Source organism: Anopheles arabiensis, chromosome 3, assembly GCF_016920715.1.
Source record: "Anopheles arabiensis isolate DONGOLA chromosome 3, AaraD3, whole genome shotgun sequence".
NCBI lineage: Eukaryota > Metazoa > Arthropoda > Insecta > Diptera > Culicidae > Anopheles > Anopheles arabiensis.
This window is the reverse complement of record NC_053518.1, coordinates 25,181,476-25,191,444: the sequence shown is the minus strand read 5'-3', so window position 1 is coordinate 25,191,444 and position 9,969 is coordinate 25,181,476. Positions and strand designations below refer to the sequence as shown.

General features: G+C 42.9%; 1 protein-coding gene across 1 annotated transcript; it reads left to right on the top strand.

Moving 5' to 3' along the window:
• Positions 1-916: 916 nt before the first annotated feature.
• LOC120905223 (phospholipase A1 member A-like) lies at positions 917-9,920 on the top strand. The gene is made up of 8 exons (XM_040316117.1): positions 917-2,526; positions 2,814-2,925; positions 8,329-8,474; positions 8,691-8,806; positions 8,877-9,003; positions 9,082-9,273; positions 9,346-9,526; positions 9,594-9,920. The coding sequence occupies exons 1-8, from the start codon at positions 2,481-2,483 to the stop codon at positions 9,649-9,651; spliced, it is 978 nt and encodes a 325-aa protein (XP_040172051.1). The 5' UTR covers positions 917-2,480; the 3' UTR covers positions 9,652-9,920.
• The last annotated feature ends 49 nt before the right edge of the window (positions 9,921-9,969 follow it).

Sequence of the window (9,969 nt, the reverse complement as noted above, 5' to 3'; positions counted from 1 at the left end):
TATGTTTGTTTTTTTTTTATTCAGAATGTGGAGTAGAAACGAAAGAAAGGTCTTGGATGATGTTTAATTTAATTTTAAATTCGTTCAGAACCACGTGCACAATTTAAACGTGCGATTGCATACCTTCAGGCGTTTATAGAAAGAGGAGTTTTTATAGCGTATGTCATAAGCACTATGGGCAAGTACGAACATATTAAGTTTTTTTTAGTTAAGATTCTATTAGGTAAATTACAAGTGAAATATTTAAAAATTAACAAATTAATTTAATTTTGTAAAGTTTAATAAAGTATTATCGTGTGTTGCTTTTTTAAAATATATTATTTTATTTCATTTGATACTCGAAACCTCTATGCTCTATGCCTGCCGCAATGTTTAGCAATATACTAGTGTTGGGTTTCGTGAATCTTTCGTTGAGATACATGCATATAAATGTTCAGTGATGAGTGTTTCGAATCTCGAGTCGAATCTTCAAAGATTCATGTACCTCTAAATATTCATGAATCTCCGATCTTTCGAGATTCATGAATCTTTAAAGATTCTTGAATGTAAAAAATTGATAAATCTATTAAATTCTTCGAATTCTTCGTATATCTCGAGGGATTTTTGCATCCTTATTAATTCTTGATCCTTGAGATTCATTAATCTTTCGAGATATAGGAATCTTTTGAGATCCGTGAATCCTTTGCGATTCCTGAAACTTTCGAGAATCATGAATCTATCCAATCGAGATTCAAATTCATTTAATTCATTTCTTTGAGATTCATGAATCTGAATCAGATTAACCCAACACTACAGTATACAAGGTTTCCCAGATTTTCTAACCGTTTTCGATATATTTTTCAATTTGAAATCTGATTTACTATATTTAAATTTAAATATCTCGAAAAACTCTGTTCTGTAGTAGATATTACCACTTTTCCTACTTCTAAATAGCTATTCCCCATCTCGCATTTTCCATGACACAATCACCTTCACCATACATTTCAATCGCACACATGTCTTCTTATTGCGTCACTGGTGACACAAATACCGCAGCATTCTATCGACGTTTCAGATTTCCCTCATCCCCACTGTCCTACTGAACCGCATCGTTACATCAAATCAAACAACAACATTAATCGTCATCGATCGCTCCCGACTCGCCCGGCCATTCCAAAGCTTTTCCTTTACGATTGCTCCAGAAAAGCAAGTGACGGCGGAAGGTGGTTAGCCCGGTGGTCCATTCACTTCCCATCCGGACAGTATCCAGTAGGGGAGCCGGTTTTCCAGCGCCAAGGAAAAGCAAACTATCCCGGTTCTTGGTTTTGCGCCTCCCAAAGCTGCATCGGTGCGTCAAACCAGAAAATCAAACAAACCACTTGCGCACTCCTTTCGGACCGGTTTTTTGTTGTTGTTTTTCGTGCACTATTTGCGGTCAATTCCAACCAGTACCAGTTTAAGTTTTGCATCGAAAGATACTTACCAGTGTGTCCCGGTTTATTCGATCGTTCCCTATGCCTCCTGAGGTACGACTCTTTTCCGCAGTTTAGTGTGTTGCCCGGCAACGGCAGTGCTGGTTGAGCTTTGCCCAGCATCCCGGCAAAGCTTCAGAAAGGGCGGTGTAAACGCTTCCTTCACACTGTGCGGAATCACAAGAAGGTGTTTAATTGAGTTAAAGGAAGTGTTTGTTGCTGCGTGATTGTAAACAAAGTGAAGCAAATGGGAAAACCCCATCCCTTGGACTGTCTGCCTTGGACCCTTTTGTTTGAACATTCGCTTAAAAACACCCTCAGCTCAGGACGTCTGCCCAGCGCGCGTGGAATCGCTCGTGACGCGCCGTGGAAAAGCAAATGGGTGAGAAAAACAGCTTCCCCATGGCTGGCGCAAGCCCACAAACAAAGCGGCAATGCTCGGATGGTTAAGCATGGGCGAGCATGCCATCGGGCGGAAGAAAACGCGAAAAGCTCATTTCAGCTGCTGCTCTCGACCAGCGCGGTTCGTTCGCGGTTCGATCGGTATTCCGTTCGGTCGGGGTTTCTTCCTTTCGCTTAATGCGCGTGCAAAGTGAAAAAAATTCTGACCATCCAACAAGTGTTTGTTAAATCTGAATTATAAATAGAATGTGAATCAAAAGTGGAAATAAGTGGAAAAATTGAATTATCCATCCAGCTCCGGCAGTGAAATTAAACGTAATTTGTCCCGATAGCTGGATTCAAACCGGTGCAATCCCGGTTCCCAAACAGCTTGCATGCGTTCTTTCCTTCTGTTTCTTACAACCACTTTCCGTTAGTGAAAAAGAATATTCTATTTGCGTATTGAGTGATGTGAGTGATCCGAGCCGCAATTCTTCCACTCCTCGGGCAAGTGCGTTTAAAAATGGTTCCGATGTAATTGTTCAAACGCCACTCCGAAACACGTGTGTCCAAATTCAAAATAACAAAACAAAAACCTGTGAAAAGCTGCCGTAAACCGTCGCAAAAAAAGCAAGTGAACAAGCCATTATGAGGCTATTATTCGGCGTGCTTACCGTTCTATCGCTGCTGGCAGGTAAATTGAGGTGTCCGGTAGCTTACACTGCACTTAATTGGGAGCATTTGTTTTGCAAGTAAAAAGTGATTCTGTTGTGTTTTGTTTTGCACAAAAAAGCCAAGAGTTTCTCACAAATTAGTTGGGGTTGATTAAGCATATGGTGTGGGTTTGCGGTTTAATGAGCTAGTGATTAGTGATCGATTTAGTAGTTGCGTGTAATGAAGCAAATTGCTGCACCTTCACATGTCCTTCGTTTGACACATTGTTCTTCTGTTCTGTTTTGCGTTTCTGTCGGCTGCCGGCAGGGATAGGCGCCATTTTTCAGGGTGGCGTGCTGGATCTCAACTTCTTTCGCTGCATGTGGACAAAGAACTACGAGTGCCCACACGAGGACATAAAGTTTTTCCTCTACACACCGTAAGTATGGTTTGGAATTGATTTTAACTATAAGAAAAGCTAGAACTGATTGTCAACTTAAGAAGGGTTGCGCCCATTTCTGCTTGTGGAATAGATAGAAAAAAGAACAGTTTTTTATATAACTCTTTCATAATAATGCCCTTATTATGGTTCAATTAATTTCTCTAGATAACAAGCTTTGGTTGTCTATGAAATAATTAAGAACCCCCTGCTGAAATAAAACCATGATATCTGACTTTTGGAGCACATCGATTCCGCTAATTTTTTACGACTTGCCGCACCACACTCCAGTCTATTTATTGTCTTTAGTTTCGCCCCTTACACTACGCTCCTAAAGCCTCTAGGAAAACACTAGCCACACGTGCTGCTGCTTGAGGTGTTGATTTACACCATCTACCAAAACGGCGAAAGCGACTATTTACGGGAATTTGTATCTCGAACTAAATAACGAAACAGGCTTGAGCAAAGGATAATAAAACAATCCCAGGTTCAGCAGCGGCCTCTCAACCGTGGTAGCAGCACGCCCAAGAAGAGGAAATTAACGTTGCACCTGTAAAGACAATCGACTGCATAAAATAAAACAGAAGCAAGGGGTGCGCTAGACAATAGTCGTACATAGAGCATTGGCCTATCGCGTCTATCGTGTGTTGCTTTCTTGTGTTTGCAGAATAAGCAACACACCGGGAGAAACGTCACCAGTTAACGATGTGATGAGTTTTAATGTTTGCTGTGTGAAAACTGCAACTGCAAGTGATTAATGATGTTGGTAGCTAAGGGAGACTTTTTCATGTTCAGCTTGAGATGCGCATTAGTCATTCAAGTTCGCTTGGTGGCGTATTAGCGAATAAACGATCAACAGATATAAGTAATCCTAGGACAGCTGAAGATCATACACTTTTTGTTTAATGCTTTGTGTTATAATGCTTTAATTAGGCCCTTAAAAGATTAACGAACGAATGCGAAAAACTTACTAAGGATGTCATTCGCAAAATGAACTTTCTTTTTCTCTAAAACAACATAAATAGGGAACTCGAGACGTCGTAGAAGTTCGGCTCTCTTTTAACGGCAAATACCGGTGTAACCATGTCACTCAAAAGGGTGTTTGAATGCCATTCCAAACGTCTCGCGCGACCAAGTAGCTAGCGGTGTCAGTAGCTTCACCTTTGCAGATTCCATTCCAACTAGTTTTTCGATTCCCGGGAAGCAGGAAATCCTGTTTTGCTACAGGAACTATTATTGCATGGTGTCATGGCATTTGGCATCTCTCGAAACCTGGGCAAAGCTAAAAAAAAGGGTCACCAAAATACGATCGAAAGCTGCGTAACGGTTTTCCGCTTCAATTGCACAACTAACAACTGCACTTGCACTGCCCACGCCACGGCAGTACAAACCTTGGCGGGGTGATGATCATTTGTGGGTCACTGTGCTACTAATGCGCACGGGACTGAACTGCAACGCATTGGATGCATGCATTGGGAACAGTTTGATCGAAGGGGAAGAATTTTATTGCTCCTCTCCCGTCTAATGAGTACCCTTCACACAAACTGGTTCCGTTTTCACTTTCTACTCCCGGCCGTGCAGGCCGGATTTCCTCCGCACACGCCCCATTCGCTCAAGGACATGACAAAGCTTCCTTTTGCAGTGAAAAGCCATCTCCCGCCAACAACAAACTAGCTCACGCACAATCAGTGAGAGTGAAATTTCATTATCATAGCAGCGTCTTGACTGCTTGTATCGTCTGCCCTTGCCGCAATTGCTGTGCCGGACGGTTGTACATTAAATTAGCATCATGCTGTCGTTCCTGTGCACCATTCGTGATCGTTGTAGATCGATTAAAGATAATAAGGTACGCGGTAATCAACATCTCCCGCGTGGTCGTTAAACGCGGCCATTGATGGCGGCCAAGGGACGGTAAAGTTGTCTGTAAGTCTTGGATTTGGAGCAGCATCGTGCAGGATGAGAGCGTTGACACACACTCATTGTTTTATGATCAATCATTCATGAGGATCATGTTTTACATATTGTAATTTGAGAAAAATACACTATTACACTTTTTTAAGTATTTGAGTATTTTGAAAAAGTTTCTAGGTACTCGATGCATATGTTTAATTTCATTTTAAGACTGTAAACTGTAGCTATGTAACTTAAAACTTTACTTAAAAAATGACCATATTTATAAAGCTCTCTCCCTCTCTTTTGTTGGCTTACTTGGCGCGATAGAATACTTCTCCGTGACATGGCCTGGTCAACAATCATGCTCCAGGATGCGACCTCAGTCACTGGCTGCAGCCTCCCATCCATTTAGACACTCGATCTCAGACAGATCTCTCTTCACTTGACCCAGCCATCGAGTTCGCTGTGCTTCCATACACCTCATGTCGAACTGGGGATCGCTATCGAACACTTTCTTGATGGGGAATGAGTCCAGCATCCTCACCACATGCCCTTGTCAACATATCCTGTCAGCCTTCGCCACTGTCAGCATGCTTGGTTCGCCGTATAGCTCAGCAAGTTCGTAGTTCATCCTTCTTCCTTCGATTTCTATGCAGCGAAGTATTTCATTTGAACCATGATATTCCTTTAAAACCAGTTACGCGTGTTTCTTCTATAAATCCGGAAAGTAGCACATCATTGTTGGCTCACCCCAACGATCATGAACATCGCCTGTAAGCGTGCGTGATCGTAAAACAATTAATTCGACACACTCACGGAAACGTCTCTCTTTTCGTGCCGGCTTCAACGCTAATTGAATGGTGATTGATTACTTTACAATAGCATTCCGGAATGATGCGAATTCCCTTTACATCTTGTAGTATCTCCGTTAGCTCTCAATGATGGCTACGCACTATTTGCACAAAGCACTTCTTGGCGTACAAAGCAAATCTTTACAGCATAGTTCATCCGATCGAATACGACTTCCCTCCTGTTTTGCAGCCGTTTATTGAAGATTCAAGTGGACCGTTTTAATAATCGACGTAATCATATGTTTGGAGCCACGTCTGGAGTTTACTTTCCCCTTTTCCTATTGTGGTTGTGGTGCGAGCTTCTTCAACAGCTGCAAAATTCTAGCCACTCAACGCGAAACAGGGGGAAGAAGCTAACTGTATCGATCAATTAACCGAGTGCTTCCACATACCGGTTGAAGATAGGTTCGCAATAATGGTTAAGCATTCCTGTTGGATGTTGAATTCGGCATTGCTATTATTTATTAGTGCTCATTTATGTTTTAAACACCGTAATTTCTTCATTCTGGTAGAGAAAAAGGAATTTTCCCGGAAGCATTTTTCTTGGGTTTTTTTAAGAAAACTTTCAATTTCGTGCGTTTCAATACAAGCGACACTAAAAAAACCAAACTGTCATGTATTCCGAGGCGACAGTATCTCCATGGGAGAGTTCAATTTTCAAATAAAAAAATACCTATCCACACATGCACGAAACTCTCTTTCCCCTCACAACCTTTTCAGTATCAAACGTTAAAGAGTTGTAAATCTCATAGCGTACAGACTGCCTATTTTTTTTGCACGCCCTTCTCTATGATGAGTTCTTCCTCGTACACAGTGTCACAGAAGATTCATAAAATGGGCACCATTTATGGGGAAACAGGCACCAACGGGCACACCAGAATCGTGATCCTTGCCTCTCCACCGCCTGATTTAGTTAGCAGAAACCCCTGCCGGCAAGGTTAACCCGATGCGACACACGAAGATCGAGCGATCAGGCGGAACAACAACGGAAAGCGCCGGAAGAAGAAAGTCCCACTGTGTGCACTCTGCGACAACTGCATGCTGTTGTTCGTGTTTGCTTCGCTGGGTTCGTTGCTTACCGTGGTACGCGCATTGAAGTCACTAAATGGCACATTTGCCGTTGTCGGTGGGGGTTTTTGTTTTTCGTTTTTCCGCAAGGCGATGTGACTACCTTACCCAACACGATCAAACGCTAACGATGCACGGAATCATCTCTTGGCTGCCTTGTGGAATAGTTTCCCATGGAGTGTATGTTTTGCTTGCGTTTAAGATCTTTAAACTACCCAAGGAGCTACCGATTGAGGGCCGAGATGCCGACTACATTCTGATGAAATATCTTATCCATCAACACCATCTCGACGCCCAATTACATCATCGCAATTAATCGGGGTGCTTTTCCGTGTGCGAGAAGGAAAGCACAAGAGATCGAAACCTCAAGAAAAGTGAAAGTCAGAAGGAACTGTACGGCAGGAAATGTGTGACACCAGGGCACTGTTGCCGTGCCCCCCGAAGAATTGCTGCACCCTCTCTAACTGATACGATTTAAATTGAGTCATAATCACCGTCGTGCCCTTTTCGTCACCTGAGCTTTTCTTTGGGTTCGATCTATTAATAATAATAAAAAATGGGTGCAAAATTGAACGGAGTCCCTCAGCTGAAGGTGCTGGTGGCAGGGTTTATGTCTTTCATCGACTGAGCATGCATGGAACCAACCGTCATCACCATCGTTATGGGAAAAAGGCTTGCGATCATCCGTGCATGATGCGTGCTTTGTTTCTTGCTGTTTGCATTATCACAACCGCAATCAAAGATCGCTTCCAACACGCCCAGGAAGTGCATGTCGAGGCTGGAGGTGTTACTTTCGCCCGGCGGTATGAATTAATTCTTCCCATCTTTCCACCCTTTCGCGAAAACAATTACAATGCACTGCGATGCAGCAGACCGATCCGAACTTCCTTCCTTTTGTGAGTGTGATGGACAAAACATTAATCGCAAGTTTCATTTGTGTTGCCGCTGGTTTGGTTGACATGTATTGTCTTACGTTAAATAAAGTGATATTTATTTGCACATCAGTGTACTTGATTTTGTCTTTCCCCTTCTACTAAAATCTTCAATCGAATCTCAAACGCATAGGTGGATATAGCAAACGGAAAAGATAATCTGTAATAACAATTACAAGCGTCGCTTGCTGCGTTGATTGTCTGCAACTTTTTTAAACCTCCCGCACATGGCGCGTGAAGCATTTTCACTGCAACGGCTGCTCACCACCCTTCTTCCTGGGTGCCCCGGATGGAATCCCGTCACTTCCGCGGGAAGATGTTTGCCGCTTGTTTTCCGGCCTTCTTTTTTTCTTCAGTTGCTGCCGATCGCGTGCGCTTTCGTTCGTTCTCATTTACATACTACGGCCGAAGCCTTCACCTTGCTTTGGTGACGTTCTGCTCCAACGCAGCGGGTAATAATAATTTCGGTGCAAACGGGACGGGATCTATCTTTCGCTGGGTGCAATTTTCGTTCACTTTGCACTACTTCCTACCTTCTTCTACCGGTGGAAACAAAAAAAAAACGATAATAGGAGCGATAAATCGACAAAAACGCTTAGCACCATAACTATCACTAATTTTGCTTTCATTTGCATGGATTGCCACACGCCATTTAACAGAACCTTTCGGAAGGGGCGAATCATCGATATGAACGAGCCGAAGTCCATCTTCAAGGTCGGCTTCAAAACGAACCAGCAGACGGCGATCATCATCCATGGTTTCAACGGGACGCAGACGAGCCGGCACATAATGTTCCTGAAGGACGGTAATGATGCAGCAAAACTCCTTGAAGCTAGAAGAAAATTACACCATTTAATGCAGTAACAAGACAAAAATTGAATTTAAAAATAATACCTCACAAAAACGATTCATTTGTAGGCGAAACGCTTCGCCACCGGTTGAAGCGTTTCGCGCAGAGCTTTCCGACACGTGCGCGAGCTTTTACAACTGTTCTACCTGTCTTTTTTTTCGCTTTTCGTAGCCTACCTTTCGCGTAAGTTCAACGTGTTTGCAGTCGACTGGGAGGTGTTGTCACAGTATCCGTGCTACTTCTCATCGCTTTCCAACACCAAACTGGTGTCGCAGTGTACGGCACAGGTATGAATCTAAGCTCATAAGCATGCTTTGAGGAGTCGATTTAATTCGGATAAATATTTTGTTTTCACAGCTTTATTCCTTCTTAACGTTTGCCGGCTGTACAAGCAAACAGATCACGTGCGTAGGACACTCCCTTGGGGCACACATATGCGGCATGATGAGTAACCATCTAACGAAAAAGCAGTATAAAATTATAGGTGAAGCTTTCTTTGAATTTTATCCGGTCCGATCTCATTTAAAGACAAAGTGTTACAAATATTGCTTCTTTTTTGCAGGCCTCGATCCAGCACGACCCTTAATAGAGAAGCATGCATCGAAAAAGTTTCGTCTAACAAGGGATGATGCCCGCTCGGTGCAGATCATACACACCAATGCCGGCCTGCTCGGGCAAAGCTCGTTTTCCGGCCGGGTGGACTTTTGCATCAACGGTGGCCAAGTGCAGCCTTATTGTGAGGGTGATCGAATTAGTAAGAATACATTTAACTTCCCAATACTGTTTCAATGTTCAGATGTTTTAAATGTTTAATGTCACTTCACAGAACAAGCCCGATGTAGCCACTTTCTGAGTGTGTGCTACCTTGCCAATGCCATTCTAGCCTCCAGACCGATGCGTGCGTTCCGTTGCCCGTCCGGATGTGTGCCAGACAACCGGATACCCTTCGTGAAGTCGAACCGTGTGCGAATGAAATGGCTTACCGTCGGGCAGGATACACCGGGAAAGTAAGACAAGTTGGCGATTTTATTAGTATTCAATTTTTAGGAACTGTTCTTTCCTTTTGTTTTTTAGTGTGACTGGAGGATACTGTGTTCACATGGAGCAGAACATGAACTGTCCGTTTAACTAAGGAACTAATTGAAGAATTGAAATATTGAAGATATTGAAATTGAAGAACAACCGCAAAGGACAAGGTGCAGTGTAATTCCTAACGCATTACAAAAAGAAGAAGCATTTGGTTTTACAAATACCAGTATTAAAGCAAGCAATAGGGCAAGCTTAAAGAAATGCACAAGAGATGCACGGAGGCAGTATCAAATTGCAGAAGAAAAAAAACGAAAAGAACATCATAGCTCGCTAGCATTAAGTTCGATTTATCGCTGTAAATAAACCCAAAACATCGTGTAACATGTGTTTTGAGTGCTTTTGGGCCGCTCGATTGAGAACA